We start from the raw sequence: 25,215 nt of genomic DNA, 5'->3' as shown, positions 1-25,215 counted from the left end.
AGAAATAAAATCTTATTTGGAGTCACCGAAGAAAATGTCTGATCGATTGACAGACTGGTTAAGATCGATGCTTTGTCTTCGTATGACATGTCTGCCGGAAGTTTGTAAAATTAAACGATATTTCGAAGGTTTTGCGTAAGCGAAGGATAATTGCCGGGCAATTATGCGGCCGACAGGAGGGTTTGGTATAGAAATGGCGGACGGGGGCTACCTTGGCAGTTAGGTGTGCCGAAGGTAATCGCGGTCATAAATAACATTTATCGGTGGCCCGTGCTCTAATTGCCAATGATTATACCGAGAGAGGCGAGCAGGAAAAGTTGCCAATTTGCATTGAATGCTCTGCCGTTCGTCATCGTTTCGCTAACTGCTCGTACTCATGGCGTTGGGACCGTGAATTCGCGAATTTTCATAGTGACACCCCACACCCATAGTGCCAAATTGAAAAGGGATCCTCTCGCCCGATTAATTCCGCACGGTCTTCGCAACGCGGCAAAATGGCCCTTATTGGCAAAAGTGTCTCTATAACGAGCTCCTGAACTATCCACATAAATTCGCAATGTTCAGCACGAAATTTTCAAGACAGCTCGTGCGAATATTCACGCCTTTTGGCAGTCTTACCTTTTTGTAACCACCTTTCTCTTCGGCTCACCCAATTCCACACTATGTTTCTCTCTTACCGTTCTCTCTGTCTCGCTCACTCTCGTTCTCCACGTATGCCCCCCCCCCCCTTCCCCTGTTAGCCGGGTTGCCAAGGTATTCACACTCCGATAGAGTTGGATTTCGCCCTCCTGAATACACAATGCGATTTATTCGAAACGCGCTGTATAAAACACAAAGGACCGTGTATGATTGGTAAATTATTGAGGCGCGTTGGATTTGTCGGGCCAATCACGTATCCCTCTTAAATATTAGAGAGGAGGCGTAAAGGATGCGATTCCTAAAACATACGAATCGACGTGCGAAAAGGATTTTTCTTCTTTGCGAAATGGAAATCGATAAGATAGGTTTCAAAGGATAAAAGTAGATACAGCTTGAAACACGAATTAACATTGAAATAATAATTTTATTACTCGTTATTTCGCACCTATAATAAGGCTATAATACAAAAACAGACTTCGTCATATACATATAGCTAAACCGTTACGGTACATCCGTACAATCCGTATTTGGTTGTTACATCTGTTATGTTTTTTTATTTTGTTTTTCGTACTTTACACTCGTACACTCTCATATTCATCCGGCTCCCTCTCGCGACTCACGTTGGTATAAACTATTGAAATCCAGCATATGACAGACCTCTTCTATTGGATAACATTGAATAATAGACAGCGTTATCATAAGTCCAGTTGTAATACTTATCCAGAATCTAATATTTTTATATTCTAAAACGTATTAGACATTCGATAATAGCTTGTAGGATACACTTGATTTATTCGATTCTAATTACTTATTGATATAGTACCTCGTTAGATACACCTAAATTAGGAACATTAACGTGTACTCGTGGAACGATACAAATATATCGTGGAAGCATTTCCTCGTTACTTTCCATAGTAATTAAGAAAATTAAAGTGACGTCAATCGTACGTATACGTATGCACTGAAAGAACGATAACGAATAGATCCTTACTGATATGAGCTAGCAACTTGAAATTGTTTATGGGGGAAAATAAAGGATGGCCGATACGTTCGGCGATAGAACCAGCCTGAAGTTTGCGCATAACTCAGGCTCGTTATCTGACTCGCAAATAAGGTTACGTAAAAGTTACAAACATCAATCTGGCCTCGCGAAGATTCCAACTTGAAACAATGCTAAGTCACCCCTAACGTACGAGTCCCTGGGGTGGTTAGGACTGTTAGGAGTGGTTGTTACCACCCCCCTGCTCGTTGCAACCTACTACCCGTTGGATCCGATCTATGGGATTTAAGGGTGCTCGTTTGCCGAACCTATCAGTCGCAGCCAACTCTGCCCCTGGAGAATTCCTCTCCCTGGGATATAATCCTTTTGAAAAACGGGAGAATTTCGAAAGTCGAATGTATTCCTGAAAACTTAAAAAATTCATTGGGGAATTGGAAATGATATTGGAAGCACCGTGAGAGGGATTGAAGAAGCGGACGAGTTTGCAGGTTAACCTAAATCAGCACCAGATGAGATATACATATCCAGTTCCGTAAACTATCTAATTAATATCTAATAAGTTTTAATGGCCATGCTGTCATCGTTCCTCCCTCCGATGATTTCTCACGTCGTCAATTGAATTTATTATCGACTAGATTATAGAATTGACGTCTTGTCGAGGATCACATGGCCTTCGGCTGTGTTTACTTGGACTGTCATTTCGTGTCGTAGGGTGCCTGTGCATTGATACCGTTTAAATTATTCATAGGGTTGAGTGCGTTGTGGGCAGTAGATGTTGGGGGTGCTGGATATCCGTTGTGGTTATGGGGTGCCTCACCGTTGGTTTGCCTTTGAGCAGCACCACCGGGAACTGTCTGTAACAGAGAAAGGAGAATTTTTTTTTAGAAACCTTAACGAAACTTAGGCCAGGTAATGAACTATATATCTCAGCCGTATAATGGGCTGATCTAATTTTAATAATCATCCTCGTAACGACCTTAAAGTATTCCCGAAAGTCTAGGTGGCCCGGGGTACGTGCGAGGGCCCGAAACTTTCCCTTGCACAGAATTCACCACCCTCGACGCTATAGGTACCGACTACAGCACTAGGGGTGCTTCTACTAACGAATTCATTTTAGCCAGAATACTTGGCTGGTTCCTTCTGAATTTCACACTGAGAATCCTACGGCTCCTTGGCTACCTTTAACCCTCCATCGAGCCCTCAGCATCCCGTAGCATCCCCATACCGAGAGCTCGAAAACAAAAGCCTAGAGAACTTGTATCTCAAGTCGAAGTTACTTAAGGAGCCCACTTCCCCTCGTCCTCTTCGTCCCTTTAGGTACAGCAGCCTCTTTCCCTCTCGAAGCCATATTTATGTGGAGGAGTTCCCCGGGCCGAGTTGCGCCCACTAAACGATAGAAGGATGCAGGAACTGTGGAAACTGTTGAAAACTTCAAACTTACTCTCACCGACCCCCCCCCCTCATCCTTCTTCCGGTTGTATTCTCAGGGTGGCGCCTTGGCTTCCCATGGCTCACTGGTGTTAAATTATACAGGTTTATAATTCGCAAGGGTTGCCTCCTACCGAACAGGGAGAAATCCACTGAGTCAGAACGACTTTGGGTATATGGATTCTCTTCAAAGGTACCTAACTCATCCCTTATATGCAACTGTGTAAGTATAACCATCTTCCTTCGAAGGGTATCTGCGATTCGTGATGGGCACGAAAAGACGGACCATGGCAAAGCGACTACGTGTGATGATCACTGTCAGACCCTCTCAGGCTGCTCTTTATTATCCAGTGATATTGCGAAAATTATCATCAGCACCCTTAAACATAGAGGATTTCGTCCGATAATGACCAACGACTGAGAGCAGCAGGAGATGTACTGCTCCACGTCCACGCGGCATCAAAACCCGTTGCTGGAAGGCAGAACCGTCTGCGCGAACGTGTTTGATTACGACAGCTCCCGGTATACCCCCACCGGTAATTCCTCCTCTGGCAATTGTAGATAAAACGTGAATAAGTCATAGACTTAATTTAGTCGGAATGCCCGCGAAATGGGCGAGGCTGCCAGCAGCGACAGGAGCCAGTAGTAACGGTGGCAGCGGTGGCTGACTTCCTCCTTGGAGATTTCTTAATTACGCAGAGCGCTGGGTCCTTGCGAAACGGAAGAAAGAGAAGGGGTGTCCTGTACTGTCAAGGCGACTAGGGTAGTCGGGGTGGTGGTGTACCTACGCCCCCTGGCCGATTCGTACGGGGAAGGGTTTACCCCCAGTCGAGATTTAGGGATTCTTGTACGGGCTAGACGGGAGGACTTAGAGCGTTAGAGCGAGAGAGTGCATAAGAAGGGTGAGTTGGCAGTAGGGGTTGGACTGTGATAAAGCATTTCTTACCCAACTCTTTGTCATTTTTATCGTAATTATTTACGAGTTAATTACTCGGGTAAAGCGCGAAGCCAGCGGAAACCGCTGGTGCATTTTTTCATCCCCTTCTTCTTCTTCTTTTTTCCATTATCCTTTGAATAAGTGTACGCCATTTTCATTTTGGGTGGTATTGTTCCTTTGAAAATATATCAGGTTGATAGCTGCTCGTTTCGCTATTCGCAACCCTTGATATCTTCACCCTCGTAGAAACTACCTGAATATCGGTCGTTCGGATCGTTAACGAGCTTTAGGAACGCGCTGGAAAAACTTAGGGGGGTATTTTTCGCGAGATTTGCGCAAGTAAGACATTAATCGCCCGGTCGGCGGGGGCGAATGCTGGAAGTAGTTTGTAACCGTGAGCCAAGGGTGAGTGGGTTTCACAGGGTGCACCTGGGAGGGAGGGGAAGAAGGTTGGGAATCGCGTGTCATTTGTCTGTTGATCTCCTGCGGCTGGGAACAGGCCAGGTGTTCTCTTCCGCTGGCGCGGCTTTTCTTCGGCGCAAAAATTAACACCCCCGACGCTCCCACCATTCAACCCTCAATGCCTCTCCGGCCGACTCCTCTCGCAACCCCACCCAGCCGGCAGAGAATTAGGCAAGACGTCATTATTCCCCAAGAGCTCGTTTCCACGAAGCAGCCTCCTAGATTAACTCGGGGGATGATCTCACCCCCGCTGCGATCTAGCATGTACAATAATCCAAAGCCTCCCTAACTTAGTAAGCATTTCCTCGAAACAACCCCGAATACTCCATTAAGGATAAAATAGTTTTTTGACAACTAACAACCGCCCTACGTCAAATGCATCCAATTAAAAAAATCTCGCGCTTAACGTATTTCCAAACGATATTATCCCTCGTCCCTCCCCACAAAAATATAATACGCAAAAAAAAAGCTCACCGAACGGGAACCATGCAGATCACAATAATCTAGATCCTAATTACATTTAATTTCGCCGGCGTCAATTAAGCTTTGAACTTGCACAGAGTCTTCCCGGGCATACATGAGGCGACGGCGAAAGGCAGGTAGAACTCGGAACACAAACGCAGGTGCCACGCACGGGTAATAATCGTTATAAAAGTGAGGAGCGAACATGCCGGGCGGCGAGTTGTTTCGCAACTAAACTCATAATCTCACATAAGCTCGCAAGCTGGGCTTTCCCATGGTCGAAGCATTCTCCGATGCTATAGGGCGTGCATTCGCGCCAAGAGCTACGTGGCTTAACACGAAATTCAGTCATGCAGCGTATCTAATAATATGTTCGTTATACGTAGCTTACGGTACTGTCTAGCGTACTGGATGAATAGAAGCGGCAGACGGATTGATGGATTGATCGTGACTGAAATCATTAGGGACCGTCGGTAGCTGATCAAAGCTCAACAGATTTCGATATTCTTGAAGCTCAAATGGCCAAGCGAGCCACAAGCCTCTTCGCCCGTGTATATATGCATTGATCCTCTTAAATTCCCATGTAACTCGGTACTGGAATTAGCATATTATCTTAGGGAGTCCCGTCTCCACACCTCCCCGTACGAATTCCAGCAACCCTCTGCTGCCCCAAACCCTCGATTCGCACGGAGGACTTTGCAGACACTTGAGAGTTTGTTTTAAAACTCAGATAATCGTTTCGAACTCTTGGCCGCCTGCACCCCCGTCGCCTCGATCCTTTCGGTTCTCGTCCCTTCGCGCCCTTCGTCCTCCCTTGAAATTCAAGCATCTTCCCGGCGCTTAGTTTAGCCTCCCGCGAGGGAAATTAGTGAGAAATAAAAGTTTCATCTAATTTTTCAGAATACCTACGTTTTCTTATACAGTGAAGAAAAGGATGTTGTGCTTATTAATAGCCTGAAACTCTGCTTTTGTTTTTCGTATTTATTACTTGTGAAACGCCCTGTAGCCTGTAGCCTCCCTCAGCGAACACTTATCGTCTGAGCAACTCTCGTTATTTGTAACAAACGGCGGTTATTTAGGAGAAGGAAATGCCTTAGACGGCGGAGTTTCCACCTTGCGCTTCAAAGATTGAGACAGCTGTCCGTTCCCAGGCAATCAGAAAAACTACCCCTCCTACGGGGGATGGTGCCCCAGCTACGACATCGCCCTCCGTAGGAGCTTAAGAAGTATTCTGAGAGGGTGTTACTGCCGGTGGTGGTATAGTTAGCTATGGACTCTCGCTGACGAGCTCTAAGGATAGTATTAGGAGCATCTGGTTCTTGGTGGTTTTTTAAGAATCTTAACGCCGGGACGTCGGGACGCCGATTCTGTAACCAGATAACCTACCCCTTACTTTACATCTCGTTTAACTTTTCTCGTCGTCTCGAAAGCAACCCCCTGCCTTTGAATCGGCAACAATCGAAAGTCGTACTGCTTTGGCGCTTCTCACTGATTCACAATAGCGACTTCATTTTCCTCCCTGTGGATACGAAATAGACTTTGCTTTTGTTATGAAACCTTTTTTTTTCTTTTTGTAATTGTTCCAGAAGCCCGTCGACTGACGTCACTGAAGCTACATAAATACCCAATGAATTTAGACGTCCTGGTAAATCGTCATACCCGGTGCAGAGGTTCATCAGCGGAAAGACCTTGTAGAGCTTTCAAGATGATGCCGAACAAAAGGAAATATTGCGTGGAAGCTTGAAAAGATGGCTGAGAGCTGCCGAGTTTTGTGAAAGTGTCTCGGGAGATCCATCTGGCTTAGGGTGATGGATGCTTCCTTGGTATTAGCATGCTACGGTGATTATTGGCATTAGCCGACTCTATATTTAAGAGCAAGTTCTTGGGTTAACTCTAGGGGTGAGTTCCCGTGGAGGATCAGGGACGCCGATGACGCTTATGGGACTGGTAATATATGTATAGGACAGTGCAGACTCATTTTTTGAACACGCGAGAGCGTCCTTGATAGCGTCAATGTAACTAATATTAATTAAAGTAAAGTATACAGAGTCACCCCTTAGCTAGGTAGCGTAGCAATAGAGTCACAAGGGTTAGCAACCCTTGAATTAGAGGGGGTGGGTGGGCACAATCGCGACGAGGAGGAGGAGGGTATATAAGGGGACAGAGGGAACATTTGCATATTATAAGTAGTACACGTTACCGAGTCCGATATGATCAGCCTCAGGACCTCGTTATTCTATGCATGCGTATGATTCGAGCGTGTTCCACTAACTCAACCCCAGTGCGTACATATATATACACGGACGTCATCCCCCATTCCGTTGGTTTACCACACCCTATGGAAAACTATGAAATAGCCTAAAGTTCTAGCATGTGGAAAATGTGTGATAGTAATTTTTTATATGACGTTTCAGATCCTCCGGAAGAAAATTCAACGGGTGTTTCGTATGAATTTAACCCCTTTAGTAGGGGTTGAATTTTCCCCATCGAGTTGCCCATTCATTCGAGACAGTCTTTGAAGCGATGATGATACGGATGTTCCTTATGATGGTTTCATGTACACTTTCCGAGATATTCGAAGACTGCAACCCTGGCAGGTCAGTTTGAAATCTCTTGCATAATCTCCTTAACTCGAAAACTATTTCAGTGCGAACATAGCTAATATTATGATAGAAACATTACTCTACGTGAGACGAAGCGTCCTAAGACTGCTCCAAGGATCTTGGTTCGAGATAGGACCTGGATTAAATTGATTGAAACCAAGACGAAGGTGTTCAAGAGCAAGATTAAAGCAGGATACTAGGTTTATGTTATCATGCCCAACGATAGGAGTCTGTTGCTTTAGGATAATCGAGGATATAATACCAAGGTGTCTTAACAATAATGGATTAATACATTTTTGAGGTCCTTTTGATGAAATTAATTTTTTTTCTGCAGAATCTTCTGGTCTCTTGAGGTAGTCGTGGATATCAAGTTATTGCTCGTACTGTCCTTATCGAAGAGGACCAGGATCCTCCAGGCATTCCAGAAGCCCTGCTTAGCTGCCAAGCTTAATTAATAAGGACACGCGATATCCTACTCATAAGACGATGGCAGCCTGCTGTAAAGCATAGTTGAAGCCTGAAGGGAGTCCTTTGTTGTCAAGAGGGTCAGGCCCGTCACTTTAACCCGTCTTAAGGGGTTACGTCTTCAGTTCTAGAACTACCCCTACTGCTTCCACCACTACTATTCACCATTAGATTATCCACGATATCTTAATTATCTCTATAGAGTGGTACGAGTCTGTTAAGAATTGCTATATTATATCTCTTGCTGTTACTGATTCGAGTAGCCAAAAAAATCTGAGGAGCCGGCGGAGAGGGGCTGGAGGGGTGGGAGAGGTATAAAGAAGCCTTGGTGAGTCTTAGTAAAAATTTTAAGGAGTTCGATCCGAAGGGAAATTGAAATTGAAATTTTTGAAATTCAGAAAGGGTTAAAAATATTTGTTGTAACAAGGCTAATAATATATTAATGATATACTATGTATGGACTTACCGGTGATTGAAGATGTGTCACTTGTCTCTTAATATGCGCCAGGGTAGCTGACGGGGGTGGATGCAAAGCCATATTGGCAAAGACGAGCCTCTCCTCGTAGTCGTATTCGCACAGTATCTTATTTTCGCATAAATAGAATCTGTCCCCTACGCAAAACCTGCGGACACAAAAGCACGATATGATGCACGGTAAAGCGACGAAGGAGGTAATTCATATGGGAATCGAAAAACAGGAAGTGCAAATAGACTTGGGAGATGAACGCTACAAGTAAAGGATACTTTTTAAAAATACCAGTATTTTCGAGACAGGCAGGAAAACTCTCGACTCGCGAATTACACAAGATAGCGAGGCAGTAAAGCGTGCTAATTCCCTTTAAGACCGCTTTCCGTTCTGTAGCTCGTCGAGGAAATTGCGAGAAAATAAAAACAAGTAAACCAGGCGACTCCCACTCGGTTTCCGGCTGAAAATCTTCGAGGTCCTTTAAATGCTAATTCTACGCTCGATTCGCGGGAAATAAACCGGGCACGATGTTTCGGACTGAGTTTACCGTAAGGATAATGGCATCCGCTCGTTAGAGGGTCCCTTTTCCAGCTTTCGTAAAGCATTTCGCGAAGACTTCGCACTGCTTGCGATTTAGCAGCTGCAATCTTTTTCCTTCTTTTCTTCTCTATTACTCCCTCCTTGGTCTTCTCGCCCTGCTACCGGCTCAGCCTCTTTAGCAAGGACCTAATATTACGGACTCCTTTCCATTTGTTCTCGTCCACAGTTATTGCTTGTCGTTTACCTTCCAGTTTCCATTTCTTATTTTTTTACTCTTTCTTCTATTCTCTCTTTCATCGAGAAGCCTGTATACGCGATGAAAGAAGTTTCAAGCGTTGCGAGGTTACGGTACGTGCTTGGATTGCAATATTTTGCGAATACACTACATAGATCCCTATGGATGTAGTACATAAAATGTCAGCCAGGAGGCCGGGAGGTTATATGCATCGGCCAACTGTCGTTCCCCCTTGCGAGCCTTTAAAATCAAAGATTTCACATTCCCTTTTTATTGCCGGTTTAAAAGTCGATTTTTTTGTCCTTTCCTCTCCTAGCTTCACACGGATCGACTGTGGCAGCCACATGGGGATCTTTTGAGACAAAGAGGCCAACAAGGGTGACTCCCGCGAGCGATTCGGAATCCACGAAGATTGAGGTGACTCAAAAATCGTTTCGTCAACATTTGAAATTCCTGTCGAGTCTCGTCGCTCCCGTTCACCGTAGGACAGCGTAATACCCCATCGCTTGCATCATGCCATAGGCGTGTCCGAGCGATTTGTCTCAGAAATGACTTTAAAACCTCCCTTAGACGGAAAAAAGGAAGGGCTTAAGTCAGGTCGTATCGCTTATTGCCTACCATATGGAAAAATGATGTATCCATGATATAGCGGAGGAACAAAGTAATAGATAACGAAATCTGGCCATGCATGCGTATAAAGTACTATGGGCTTTCGCTGTGTATATTTTGGTGCAATAAAAGTATTCGAAACGCGAGTACCAGAAGTATCTAGGTACTGCGAGACCAATTGCGTATTCAACTGACGCACTATTCCGTGCGGAGATCCTGTTTGGGTTTATGCTGGGATTTCTGTCGAGTGCTTTATACCGACGCTTATGTAAATGCAGACGTGATTTTTTCGCCACTTCGGCACCTGCCGGGTATACTAAACATTGACGATTTACAAAAAAAAAAAATACAGAAAGAGCAGCAAACCTTCCGGGAAAAATATTCTTCGACCTTCTGCGATAGTAGAGTACGAAATGGATTCGCCCTCTGTTGTAGCTCGTTTCATATTTTTTAGGTTCGTATCATTTCTTTCATTCTTTTTTCTTTTCGTTAATTCTCTCGTTTTCAGAGATCGGAACAGTCGAAGATCGGTCTCTCCCTTCTCGCCCCCGTCCTATAAAAAGCAATGTTAGCTCGTAACGGGGTACGATAAGTGCTCCGCATAAAGTCAAATCGATCGACGGCAGCGCCGTTGAATATCGGTGGTCATAAAAAGAAGCATTAGAGGGTTCGCCGTTGTATAATGGTGTTATGATTTCGCGCTAAGATACGTGTCGCGCTTCACGATAACGTAGTGGAATAGGCATTGCCTACGCGCTGCTAAACGTTTCGAACATTAGTGAATTCAGTCGTGGCTACGAAGCGGAGTCCCTTGCCGAAGTATAAGGATTGTAAGGGGATGCAGCCAGAGACAGTCAGACTTGGAGTCTGGCTCAAAACAATACACAATGGATACAGTCGAGTGCGTTCACAGCCGTAGAGGCTCGAGAAGCATAATCTAAGAGTACAGTGCAAGGACTCCAGGACTCCAGGGATTCTTTGGCAAATATGAGAAACCCCAAACGGCAACACTTTAACCTCCCCCTCTAAGGTTGGTGCTCGAATAAACTTTGGTCTGATCGCAAATTCTCGGATCCAGCCTCGGTACTTGGCTGGCGCTCCTACTCAATTTGCATCACGCCACGTAGAGACAAGAGGCACGACGGAGTCTTCCCCGTCGCCGAGTCTAACGCGTTTAGCAGAGAGTCGAACCCCTAATCAGATCTTCCTGCAGGATGAAGGTGGTGAGGCAAGGGGTTGCGCAGGCTCGAGAGGGTTGGTACTAACCACCCCTTACTGACTGGCTGGCTGACTTGGCTCCTGGATGAGAACAGGGATGCTGCTGGCGGCTAAGGTGCTGCTAAGTGTGAAGTTAATGGAGTCAAGACGTCGTCTCGGCATAGACGCCTGGCGTCTTCTTGGAATAGACGCCGTCGTGTCTTGGAATAGCGTTTCGTTATTTACGAACAGGAGAGATGCCGCGGATCTTCAGGGAAATTTAAGCTGACAGGGAAAGCGACTGACGGTATTTTACCTTTATTATTAAAATTATTAAAATGTCACATGAAAAACTATAACGTTATTTGATTTCAGGTTGTACCAGACGACGCTTACCACTGTTGCTGCATATACACCAGTGTTATTTCACACAATCGAAAGGTCATACCAATAATGAGGTTTATTGGGATTTTGATTCTACTCAAATTTCGAAAGCGAGGCCGGGCTTTGCTTCGGTAATGGCTGGTTACCTAGCGTTCTCCTGTTAATTAATTCAGACTGTCAGGGTATCAGGGAACCGTGGCGCGCTAATTCGATCAGGAATGAACTCACTCTTGATGCTGGGGCAAGAGGGATGCCGAGGGGAGTATGAGTCAGTGAGAGAGAGAGTCGGCGAGGAGAGGAGTGAGAGAAACAGAGAAGCACGTTACTCATCCCGCGGCCACCGCGTCCTACCATCGACCACGCAAACGGGGACAGATTTACCCCACAGACGCTTGACATCACTATCTAAATGTCATTCCGGAATTGCGTCTGAACCGAACGCCACTGAATATTATACGAAGCGTTTGCCTTGTCTTCTCATGTGGAACGATTGGCTATCGACTCATAGACATCTCCACTTTGTTCCTCCTCTTTTACAAACAATCGTACAGCCTTTTGACTGTCGTGCATTCGCGATACGAATTAATTGGATCTGCGAGCACGGCACAATTTGGATTTCAGTTTTTAATCGCAGAATCCTCCTACTGATATTAATCCTGTCTCTTCTATTAATATCGCAAGTCTTAAGGTTCCTCGTGGAGCAACAGTAAGCTTTATTAATGATATAGATTAAGCATAAAGTGACAGTGGTCCAGGAGGTACCCGCAATGAGTAGATTACGTTCTGGGAAGGGTTGAATGGCTGCGGATGAAAATGCAATATTTCTGCATTAAGAGGCTGTACGGTAGGGAACTAGAGGCGTCCGCGAGGCGTCGTTAACGTCGTGGCGTCGGTGGCTCAAGGAGATAGATCGATAGACGTGCAGACCGAGAAGAGGCTGAAGTGTATTAAAGAAAGAGAAAGTGGGGATGAAACGTGAAGGAACCTCCGGAAAGATGGTATGACTGTGTACGAGTGGAAGAAAGAGCTGGTAAAATGAGTCGCAATCGTATCAAAGATTATTTCCGGCAATAAAATGGAAGTCGTAGGTAGAAGGTTTCGACGGCGCTTTTGCCAGGGGTTCGGAAGACGAGCTGGCAATAAATCTACGGTCGCCCGGAGCAGACACTTATCAGTTCTGAAGTTCAAGTGATCGCAGTTCGAGACAGTCCTGATATAACAGGAGTTCACTAGCCCTCGGGCTAATATTCACGTCTTATGTTTCATCTTTAGAAAGAAAAATATTCGACTCAACTTTCTTGGCTTATCTATACATTGACAAGATTATATATACGCCAGTCTGCCAATTTCGTAGTCATTATGCTAGCCAGCACCTAGAAGAGCTAACGATAAGCTGCCACTCTGTATAATCCTAGCTTGCCGCTTAGGCCGAACGAACTGTATGTATATACATATATATATACGTATATATGTACTACCCTACTAGAGGCATACTTGGTGGAGGGGGAACATGAAAGGGGTGACTCGCCGGTGGCGGGACTAGTGAATGTTAGTCCGTCGAGGGCCGGCAAGTTAGTTCGGTGTGAGCGGGGCCTAAGGGAGGATTAAGTATGACTTAGTACTTAAGTTGCCATCATTAGCCGGCCTTCCTCGCGAAGCCAAACTTCCGTAGAAACTCCCGGGACGATGCTTGGATATACGGGAAGTTGCCTCTGCTTTTGCTTCTGTCAGAGAAGATTGTCAGGGCCGGCGGGCATTGTCAGGAGCTTTCCTTATACGCTGAGTCTACGCGAGTACTCGTCTTTATGTGATATTCAAGGAAATATAGGTACTTTGATCAGAATGTCATTAGAATAGTTTTTTTGTAAGGTCATGGAAAGCTTGGATGATGGTACGTAGAAGGGTGCTGGTATCCACAGGGTAGTACTGTATGCCCATTATCTCTTGGCGTTACCTTCGCTAAAGGGTTATGAGTGCAAAGCCTGTGACTAAGTTGGCAATTAAAGAGGTTCATCAATATAACTTAACGCGTGAGCTTGAAATAAGCGGCGTCTCGTTACATGAGGATCTTATAGGGGTTTGATAAGATCCCTATAGCCTCGAGGCTAATACTTGACATATCCCTAAAATTCGAGCGGTACAGGAGCTTGATAATGTCAAAATAGATCAAATATACCTTCAGTCATTTTTTAAGGTACCAAATTCGCCTACTACTGTTTCAATCTTACATGGAATACCTAATTAAGGAATTTTCGAGCGAATACACGAAGCTGATCCTTGAATGGGCCCCATAAGGTTTCTGGGAATCCTCCTAAGGACTTGCTCCTTGCCACGTATAATTCAAAGTTCCACGGGCCACAGTCTAATTACCAAATCTTGTACTAAACTCCTGTAGCCGTATCAAGAGAACTTTGACCTACGACCCGTGCCTCTATGGTTATACCTTCGGTGAAATGTAATTCACGATACCGACGAAGGAGATACTTAAATCATAACGAGAGGGAATGCAAGTGATCCAACTTAACAAGTAGATACTATACGTGATCCTGGTATTGTACTTTCATTAGATGAGACTTTAACTAAAATTTAAGCCTGTCCCTTGACACTCTGTTCGTTCTACAGTTGGCAGCCTTATCTTGGGTACGGCAGCTTGTTTGACTTCCGGCGGTGTCTCGTCTGACCGGATGTACTTGATAACTGAATATCCTGCCACCTCCGAGCTTAGCTGCCCTAATCCTTTCGAAGGGTTGGCTTACGTTAACCAAAGTCTCAGGAACTTGAGGGACACCTTAGATAGTTTCCACCGAGACAAGACATCACTTGCTTGTAGTCACATGTATAGTATAGGGAATACCCGGTCCCTCCTTCAGGGCAGGATTTGTTAGTGTGAATCAACAGAAAATGTATATCGATCACCCAGTTGGGTTATTAGTCAACGGTTGTTTTTTCCAGAGACCGGAAAAGGCTTATGCCGCGAAAAACTGTGCAGATGGCGGAGGGACAGTAGTCTTTGTCGAGAGAGCTAAGAGAGCTGGAATAAAAGGTTCTGCCATATTTCTCAATAAACGATATATCAGTATAGGACGCCTTAGGATTCCTTCTTGATATAACCTCCCCGTTCTCATTCTCTCTATACTCTCACTCATGGATCTCTCACTCTGACTTTCTCTGCTTCCGCTCGAGACTCACTAGCCCATTAATCTATGGTTATCTACGGCGTGCGGCGGATAAGTGCCTTGGAATGAGCCATTTCACCCTTGGGAGTTCGAGCCCTATGCCAAGGAGAAGGGCATCAAGAATAGCCCTTGGGCATCCCCAGGACCCTTCGATGATCCTTGCAAAATTTGGCCACACTCGAACCTTATCGTATTGGTAACTAGATTTTAGCCTTGCGTGCAAGAGGAGTACCCGATGTTTGTATACGCATATATATATATGTATATATTCAATAGCCATTTGTGAATTAATCGAATTTTTTTTTCTTGCATTTTCCGGGTCTCACCTGACAACCATGCATTACGTATCTTTATTCATGAATAAGAGTCAGATAAACGTATTTCCGAGCTCTCGATTTTGGAAGGATCTCAAGGCCGATATCTTGCCTTTTCCGTGAGTAATGCTCAAGGGTTATCTTTTCACCTCGAGTCTCATAACTCCATGGTAAAGCCACCCCTGTCTGACTGGAACCTAACCTAACGAACTAAAGAACAAGTTTACTTGCATGCGTTCGTAGCCAGGGAAAAAGTCGGAGGGTGGTTACATCGAGGAGAGAGAAAGGGGATGCTAAAGTGAGCCACCCCATGTCTACGTTATCGGCAGAAAGTTAAGTGGAAGAAAATGTGGTGGCTAAGAATAGTCAAGTACCCGGGAAACTTGAAATTGATGCACTGGACGGTTCCTTCCTGGGAGGGACTTCCCAACGGCAAGCACGCTCCTGCTACTTTATAAACTTTGCCTAGAAGCTTTGCCAGGCTTCCGCGGGCAAGTGTATTAAATGGACTAGGGACATTTTGAAAATGTTCAAGGACAAAAATATCCCCCAGATGTAACTGCAGAGGCTTCCTCGTATCGGAGTAATACTAAAGGTAGGTGCTAAGATTGCTGGAGGGTTTTAGGTTGGAACGAGGGCAACGACTGAATGCACTGTTTGCTTCCAGGGAAACTATAACGGGTGCAGCGAAGCCGAGTATTATACCAACTATGAATAGAGTGGGTTCCGAAGTGACGTCAGACGTGACAAGAGATATTATATCTGCCCGTCTGGCTCCGTTAGCAGACTAGAAACCGGGTGTCTGCCACAGATATTATATAACTCAGAAGCCAATGTGTCACGGAGGACTCAGATTGTTCGCCGTTGTACCGTGAACTGTCTGAACCAGATTCCCAAATTGTTTGTGGTGCCGGGAAGAACGTTGTCGAGACGCTGGATCGTTGCGGTTGAAACCAAGTGGCGCGTTGATGGGAATTGCCTTTATATATGACTTTTCATCAACTTATTGCCTTTGTTATGTTAGTGGGAATATGAATTGTTTAAAAATAATTAAAATTTCAGTTTTAAATTATTGGAGTTATAAATTCATTTTATTTCTCACATCGATACACCATAATTTTGTTGGCACATGTGGTATGTATCTGTTATTATCGTATCGCTGGTAGAATATCAGGATTATTATTTTTTTTTAATTTAAAAAGCGATATTATTTGCTTGGCTGGATATATGGCCAGTCGTGACAGAGCACAGAGAGGACTGATTATAAATTTAGAAGCAGAATAAACCGTAGCCAATAAATTGAAATTTTATTATCGCTAATAACCATTGAAAATTATTATTCGACGCTATGTACACTGAGGCTAACCACCACCAGCGTTACCACCCTTTCCTGTATTACGTATTCTCTCACTCATACGATACACGAGCTATCCGATTATTTATATGCACGCACGTCCCTATTTTCCATTCGTTCACCCGATCGCCATCCGCATTTCCTCGCTATTGTTTATCGGTAAAAATTAACGCACGATTTCTCCTACGCCAACCCCCTGGCAATTATTTATAATAATGAGTGTTTTATCAACGTACGTTTTATCGTGTTTGTAAAATGAAAACCTTATATACGTTACATACACGGCGCGTGCCGATTGCCCTGGAAGGGTCGTAGGCAAACTCGCTAATCACTGGTCAAGCTCGTGATTCGAAACACGAAATTTCTCCAGAAAATTACGGTACTGTCGGATTGGTACACTGCAAACCTAACGCCTAGTGTTTCATCCCCTAACGATATTTGCCAATGTCTGCAAGTGGACACCCTGCAGCAGTGTACTTCGAATTCAGCTCATTATGTTACGATACTGTATAGACTCACTGTACAGTAATATACAAATATCATAGAGTTCATGTATTCTTTCTGTAGGTATATAGAAAATATAATTTGCCTGTATTAATATTTTCATACATTAAATATTCGATAACCCTTCATGCATTCACCCTATTGCTTTGCGAATCAAAGGTAAACACGATTTGTCCGAAACAAACCCAGTTTTATAATTGGCCACGTTTATGCCGCGACATGCAGGCACCACGGTAAAATAAAACATGTAAACAGAACGGACGCGGTACGTCGCGGCGCTCTTTAAATGTACGCCCGGACGGGCGAACTGGTGAACGTTTGAACGAATGAAAGAGCGAGCAGTGGGGCGCGTCAGGGATATTTGTCAAAAAATTCTACGTGCTGTTTATCCTGATACAAACATATGCATGGGACACAATTTTAATAGGGGTACGTGGTAAACTGGTATTTATTTTTAACTTTTTTTTTCTCTTTCGATCGCAGAACTCACGAGGTCCTAATGTGATATACGTTCCAGGCATACAATTGGAAGCTTCATGCGTTTCCGTTGTGGACGTTGCAGAAAGAATTTTACTGGACGTGAATAATCGTTTGTAGGCTAAATTAGATTTGCTATTCTGGCTGCAAACTGCACGCGTTCCGTTTATTTTATAAATACTCGATTGATGTGACACGACGCACGTCAGCAGGACAATCGTATTAGTTTCTAACGATATTTGGCCGACGCGAATATCCGCATGATTTTATACCGCGCTGCCTTCAACCCTTTCGAAACCACCACTCAGAAATTTGCTACCGACCACACGTTTACACGCGTAACGCTCAACTAATTTTGTATTTGCCCGATTAATTTCGAGTGTTTAACGGAATTTGATGTTTCGCTAATTATTCTGTCGCGCGCGTTTCATATGAACGGTCATTTTTGCACGATACCCTCTACCAGAAAGTACCTACTACGCACACGACCCATGATTATTGCCAATTATTATCCACGATTATTCTCGATTATTCGGCACGGTTATATCACATACTCATTTGCCAGTCCTGGTAGCACGCATCGCCACTAATCTACCAGCGACCTGAAACAACTGTTTGATTTTCATCTTCTCTCTTCTGCTCGGCGAATTCGTCACTGTCAGAACGTTAAACCGAAAGAGAAAACAATAGAAGATATAATTCATAATGGTAGGAGCTATTATAAAGCAGCAGTAAACCCTCCCTCTGTCAAATATGGCGTGGCTTAAGCGTGCCTATTCTCTAGCCCGGCTTTAAACTGGAGATTAAACTATCACTTTGCGTGACGGCCCTTCAAAAACCCAAGAGCTTAGCTAGGACGTCGGCTATGAATTAATTCCGACGTTAAGGGTTGTTTCCTCCTGGTCGTTTTTCCACCAAGGTCCTTTGTCTGTCTTACCCGCATTTTGTTTTCTACCCTTAAGTATCTTTTGGTTGGTACAACCATCTTCTCTGCAGCTCCACACTCAGCGCCAGGGCTGTCTAAAAATCGAAGCTCAGGACCTACCTATCTGCCTGCCTACCAGGGTGGCACGTAGAAGAACTCGTCCTGTGGCAGTTTGCGGTTACGTTTGCGTTACACATTATACTCGTTTGCCTGACTTGTGAGGGCTGGTAATGGGCTACGTGCTGGCGTGTGTGTATGCATTTAACGTGCACCGTTCCCAATGATTTATGTATACCGCTAATTACCAGCATGCACTGCGCTGTTTTATCCAGCGATCACAGTTTTATTAGGGCAAATCGTGCATTGGGGTATTGTCAGCATCAAAAGCATGAAGATCAAGCTCTGAATATTGACTCCCTTTCAAAGTGCAGTACAGATATTATTCACTCGTTCGACTCAGTGCTGGTTAAACTGCCCTACGTGTTTTTGTCCTGTAAACCGTAGGAAAGACGAAGAGGAAAAAAAAAGATAAATTAATTCACCAATGCAATACGATATTCAATGGTATTAATTTATAATCGACGAGGAGCTCGTATGAAGGGCAGTATCGTATGTAACAGAGGGAATGATGAAAACGTCGATAGGGATGCTGGAAAGGGATTTGATATTGCTAACAGTCTAGTATGCTATGGGGTAGTACGCAGCTATGCTATACGAGGGTTCAGCGACCAACAGGGACGAACGAAGGGAGGAAAAGGTGTATCGCTACCAGAGAGCCAGGCAACGCGATTCTAGGTTATCCGGTGACACAAAGCTACTGCATCCTGCTGATGCAACGAGGACTTCGGCGTCAGCCTTGCATTAACGCGTCGCTTTGCATTAAAATTGGAAATCAAACCGAAACTTCGAAAACGTGCGAAACACGAATATTTGGGCGCACTGTCATTTCGCCGGTATACGAAAGAACGCGATCCCCTTTGCGGCATCAACCCCTTTATCCGGGAATATGGAGATGAATTAACTTGTGATTTCCAGCAGTTAATCGCGTTATTAAAATCATTATCATCGGGCGCGGTACTCGGAGCGTTAAGGGATGAAGGGTAGAAATGAGGGTGTAAAAGGATAAATTAATGGCGTCGAGAACTTGAGTAGGGAGTCTCGTGTCTTGCCAGATAAAACGTAACAATTCCCCCGGAAGAATTTCACACAGTTGTGATCCAAGTAAGGTAAACCAGCCCCACATCCAGAACAGGCTGTATCCCTTTCCACGGACCGCAGGGGGTTGTAGCTAAATTGGCGGCAGTATATTACCGGTTAGAGTCTGCATTTAATTTGAATATAATCGTGAAAGGAGATCTCAAGAGGTAGCTACTCCGGCAGCTCCGTCCACTCTGCGACTCGGGACTGCGTGACGCTGACCGGAAGTAGCCCCGGGACACCGGAAACAAAATGGCCGCCCACCTACCCGAGACGAGAGCCAAGGGGGTCGGGTGTGAATACCTAGTGCGAAGTTGACTTTGCATTGTGCTAACCACCACCACTACCACCCTGGCTAATGCCGACCCGGAGACTCTTACGTGAATTTTACTCCCAACTTACTTCGCTCTCGGGTCTTGCTCTTATTCTACTTCGCTGGAATTCATATCTGTTAAGCTACCCCCTTTAACAGACCCTAGGGAATTATGGCGTTCTGGTACTTTATCGTGAGGAGGTACGTAAACCATCAATTAGGGTATTGGTAGTTCTCTCAACTTTGAAGGATAACCGCCTGCCACTGCTATCAGATATATTTGGTACCTGATAATGAGGGTATAACTGATGATTTGATAAGCGCCTATCTTAGAGTATCGACAATTAAGCCGTTCAAACTCCTATTACCAAAGTACATTTCAAACACGGTCAATGTTTTTCTTATGTGAAATTGAGACAAAAGTGAAGCAGGAGGAAAAGTTGACCAGTGTGCTTGCGCGTGCACGAAGAAGCTTTCAGCATCCCCACCGAGAAGGTGATAAGCCAAGATACCGTAGGTGCTCTGTGCTCTCGTCTACACATGTTCCTCTCTGAATTTAAATTACAAAAATTGTTTAAATGTCATAAACATTGTACCAACCCAATTTCGTATTACTCAATCCACGAGTATGGTTGTTACTAGCTGCACAAAGTTATATCGCCGCTATCGTTATCACTATAAGAACTTTTCCGTGTGACCAAACGAGAGCTTAATACCTAAGGGTGGTTTCCAGCAACTAAATCCAACAATGTAGACGCGTAATGCGGAATGCCTGTTAATAGATAAACTAAGGGTGTCTAGGTATAAGTGTAAGAGGGCACTGTGGTGTATTATCATCGAATAAATCTGGGTGCGCTACCCTTACGAGTGTTACGGGGGTAAGCTTCGTTCGCGAAGGCTCACCCTGAGAGCGTATGATTAAACAACTCAGGTGTTTTATGCTCGACTCGTGGGAGATCGCGTGACCCAACCGCCACATCCGTTTCCGGCTTTGCCTACGGTCAACCACTTTGACCCCTAACCAATGGCTCGGCTATGTAGGCCCGTGAGGGTTGCTCGGTAGTATCAGGCGCGTGGGTGGGAGCGAGAGGGAAAGAATTAGTGCAAGCGGGCGAACCAGTCGTGATTTTTATCAACGTTCCCATTTTTTTCTCCGCACTTAACACTTTTCCTTAATGCGTCTCAGAGCAAAATGTCGAATCGCTCGATCGTCCCTGGTCTTGGTATCGATGACGATTGCGTTGCCGCAAATCGATCCTACGGCTACCGGGGCCAACGCCCTACGTAATTAATTCAGAAGGAATATTATACCTAGTCGGATTGATGTTAATTCGATGAAAGCATGAGGGCTTGGAAAGGTCAGGGAAATGCCATAGAAGCCAGAGGCGTAGGACCGCTGACATTAGCCGCACGAAATGCCATCAACCCCCATCGCTCTCGCTAAGTAACGTCCCTTATAGGCAACCCTTTTCTTCTTTTTATGGATTACTCGATGAGCCCTTATCGACGCCCTGGGTACTCGAGGGCTGTCGTGAGACTGATAAGGGAAGGGATGATAGCAAACTTTTCTGGATGACCAAGTATGAGACATATCTATAAGTGATATCCCTTGGAAATCAACCCTTGGGATATATTACGTATTTTGAAAACAGAGCTAGAAGATTCACCCTCTTGGGTTGAGTAAATGTATTTATCTCACCCTTCTACTCGATAGACTTGTACACCCTCTAATTCTCTTCGCTTTAACGTACGACGGTAAGAGAGAGACGGACCCTCGAGTTTTCCGCGAAATTAGTCAAAATAATTTGCATTTGACGCGTACCTCTCCCACATCCCTCGGAACCCTGAAGCACGCATATCATTCCCAATGTTCGCAACTCCGTCTTTTGTTCAGCCAGATGTCTCGCTCGGTTGGTTTGCCGGCTGTCAATTATACGTCGGAGAGTTCAGTAGCGTAGGGCTTTATCTCCACGCTCGAGCCAACCCCTTCGACCTTTCCCATAGATTTCATCCCCTTGTAACATAAGTGCAATGCCCTGCATAAGAGTCTGTACCATTTAAAATTATCGTTTCTTTGGTAAACATTTTTTTCTTTAATATAATCTACTTTAACGCTCTTTAAGGAGCTTTCATATACGTATTTCCTAAATTGGCTATTCCTTATCGAATCACCTGACAAACTTTTATATCTCTCTTTCCTTCTCGCTTCCTCTCTCTCGCTCCCTCCGATGAACTGTATGGTACCTACATATAGAGTTATTCAGTAGAAACCCACCACCTGAACATAGGACTACTGTAAAAATCAAATGGACGGGCTAACTTCAAGTGGTGCGTCTCTACTGAATATTCCTGTATACACACATATATAGATATATACGTGTATCCTCTAAATTCCGAAGACACGAAGACGTCTACATGGTAGAAAAGGGTTGAAGTCCCTCTGATTCTCACGGCAATTATCTCTCGACTGCAGAACCGGTAGAGCGAGGTGTTTCGCCTTAAGTCTGAACTCGAACGAGTTTCAGGCGTTTCAGCTTAACTCAGTTGTTGCGAATAAGTAAGCAAAGTGTTGCAAAGTTAGTAGCAGCCCGCGGAGCCGGTAGCTCATGCTGCCTAGGTATAAGCAAAGGAGAGTTTGGGTTCGGGGTTGGGATGAACTGGTTGGGTGGATGGGTGGGTGTGAGAGTCAGGAGTAGATGCTGGTTGTGGATAGCGTGGGGGCTCAGAGGGGGAAGAATTAAATTGTTATGCGGATGAGCTGCCACGAGAAATATATACATATATAGACTCTTCCCGCTAGGGGGTGTGAATGTTTAATTACGGAACGTATTGTTATTAATAAATAACAAAAGCCCGGATCAACTTTCCTTTGAAAACGAGCGTCCAGCGTTAATGCGGACACGGCTCGTATGTATTGCCCTTATTCGCATCCACTAAACTACCCCCGGCGATGATCAAAGAGCAGCCACCTCCCGTTTTTTCTATTTATTTAATACCTACTCGAGTCTATAGTTACCTGTGATTACATTGCTGACAGGCAAAGCATTCCAGATGATAAACATTTGCCCTTGCTCTCATCACCATCTCGAAGGCTGGTATGACTTTGCTGCACGCCGCACAGTAACCGGTATTGCCAAATAGTCTAAGGGATGAAAAAAAAAAAAATAATTATAATTCATCCAATCCACTCTCGAATCTTACGTTATACAGGGTTCGCTCGATGTTTTTGAAAAAATCCTCGAGGCTACTCGACATTGCTTTTTCCCGCTAGGGATGAAGCTTTGCGGTGAGAACCAATAAACGTTCCACGGGGGTTGCGCTAATATCATCGTCAAATATTGGGCCATTAATAAAGAGCATAGTTTCGATGGCTCGTTGCGTTCCCGATGGCACCTGCGTTTTCCCCTAGGGACTTCGTAATCTCAACACGGTTTATTTGCACGACACGTTTGTTCGGGATATATACCTATATAATGCTTATCTATACGTACTGGATATACGTATATGTTATATAGGTATATATATATTCAATAAGAGAAACTCATCTGTAAAATTCGATTTGCCTTCGCGCCGCGCCCTTTGCACATACACGATTCGCTATTGACTCTCGGTTATAAAATTTCACATTTCGAATATCAAGTCTATAGAGTCAAGTTTTATTCCGCACAGTCCTGTCATATTTGCACAAAGAAATTTTCCGTTTTCACATGGCTAATCAAATCACTCGATACCAGAAATGAAATTCAATCGATCCCGATAGCTATTGACATATCGATTGATTGACAGACTGTTTACCTCAGATAATCTCTCTTGCATAAAATGAGATTAGCCTTTGTATAGAGGGTGGATCCGACCTCCCCAAGTCTACAGTCACAGCATCCACATTTGAGACAATCCTCGTGCCAGTACATATCCAGTGCTTTCAGCAGATACCTTTTAAACATATTCATATGTAACATACGAGCATCCTTCTCTACGTGTATATATATGTATTTACGTATTTACGTCACTACTGTACCTTTCGGTTATCGTTTTACCGCATCCAGCACATTCCTGTTGAGTCGCACCATTCTTACTAGGCTCGGTCTTGCTCACGTCCATAGTCATTTTTTTGTAATTAAAATTTTCCTACCTGCAACACACGAATGTCATAGGTCATTAGTAAGAATGTAATACCTCTTACACGTGGGGTCAAGGTTCACCCAGAGTAATCGAACGATCTTAATGAGAAAATCATAAGAGAAATCCCACCCTTCATTGGGACGTTTAACCAGATTCTCAGGCAGCTGTTGCTCTCGGTCCCGGGGTTGTCGGGTTGTCTATGAGTAATTAGAGTTACGGCTCCAGAATTTAACCGCGGTTAGTGCCATCTGCGTCCAGCGTGGGATGTGTCCTCTCGGTGTGGTCAGAGTTTAGAATCGAATTAGTTTGACCCCTCCCCTTCCACTTGCTACTCACCTATGTCAACCCTATCCTATTCCTATTTCGCGTTTAAACAACCGCCGCTCTTCTCCACTTGGTGCCAAATTCAACCCCTGAAACGTCTAACAACTGCAGTTTGTCAGGGTAACGGCTGTGTCTGCGGTTACGATAAAGGCCAGTTTCGATAGAAACTGTCGCACTTTCTTCCGATATGGCATACCCGTGGGTAGGTGTGTATTATGCAAAGCGAAGGATTCTGGGGAGCAAATTTCTTCGAACCGTGACCTCCCTCGATCTTGGATTTAGATTTCTTTAGTGTCTTTCGTAATCGCAAGTGTTTGCCAGGATTTGATTGTAACGCGATCGTGAACAAATGGTATATTTGTTGGGGGAGGAGAGGGGGCGAGTCCTCAGATGGTATGAACAAAGTTTATGCGGTTTCAATATGTCCTAACCACGTCTGGACAATATTAGAGGGATGTTAATATCTTCTTGCGGTCTCAACTTCGAGGCAAATATTACTAGCGCAGCTTTGATCCGCGAATTAAGACCCGTTACGTAGCTCCGCTAGTGTGTGTACATTTTTAAGTGAAATTCCAAAATTCATATGCGTACCACGTATGTACTACGGTTATCAACACTGACTCTGGTTCCTTTCAACAATGAGTCGTACGTTACTGCGGTTACATTCTGGGGTCTGGTACTTGCATTGTAAGGGTAACCTCAGAAACTCCTCCCGCTCCCACCGGGAATTTCACGTAGATAATTTCCACTTTGTTTCTGTACTTTGGGGTGGAATTTTTCAGGGTTGCTTTTACGTAACTCTCTCGAGGGCGAATACCGATCTCCGCGGTAGCCATAAGGCTCTTCGGGTCAAGAATATATACGTAGTAGAGTCACGGTAGCAGGCATTACTTTCATCCCTTAGTGTATTAATTGAAATTAAATAATATCAACAATTAGGGGTTGTTTATTAATCGGACGAAATATTCATTGATGGAGCGATAAAACTGAGTCCAGCCGAAGAAGTATCACGGTAATTTTTAGGTTTTTTACTAAAAATAAAGATACTGATTTCATCCCCCCCCCTCCCAGCTTATTGGAGC

General features: G+C 44.5%; 1 protein-coding gene across 1 annotated transcript in view; it reads right to left on the bottom strand.

Moving 5' to 3' along the window:
• Window positions 1–1,043: 1,043 nt before the first annotated feature.
• LOC107266576 (LIM domain only protein 3) overlaps window positions 1,044–25,215 on the bottom strand; it is a 51,805-nt gene continuing 27,633 nt past the window's right edge. The window contains exons 2-6 of the mRNA XM_015737188.2: window positions 23,706–23,819; window positions 23,483–23,620; window positions 22,704–22,829; window positions 8,463–8,619; window positions 1,044–2,493 (exon numbers count right to left, since the gene is read on the bottom strand). Of these exons, the coding sequence (XP_015592674.1) occupies window positions 2,335–2,493; window positions 8,463–8,619; window positions 22,704–22,829; window positions 23,483–23,620; window positions 23,706–23,794 (669 nt within the window). The 5' untranslated portion in view covers window positions 23,795–23,819 and the 3' untranslated portion in view covers window positions 1,044–2,334. The remainder of the gene's footprint in view (window positions 2,494–8,462; window positions 8,620–22,703; window positions 22,830–23,482; window positions 23,621–23,705; window positions 23,820–25,215) is intronic.

This window comes from Cephus cinctus, unplaced genomic scaffold (genome assembly GCF_000341935.2).
Source record: "Cephus cinctus unplaced genomic scaffold, Ccin1 Ccin1_scaffold0330, whole genome shotgun sequence".
Taxonomy (NCBI): domain Eukaryota; kingdom Metazoa; phylum Arthropoda; class Insecta; order Hymenoptera; family Cephidae; genus Cephus; species Cephus cinctus.
Note: the sequence above shows the minus strand (reverse complement) of the source record. Positions and strands in the feature narration are given on the sequence as shown.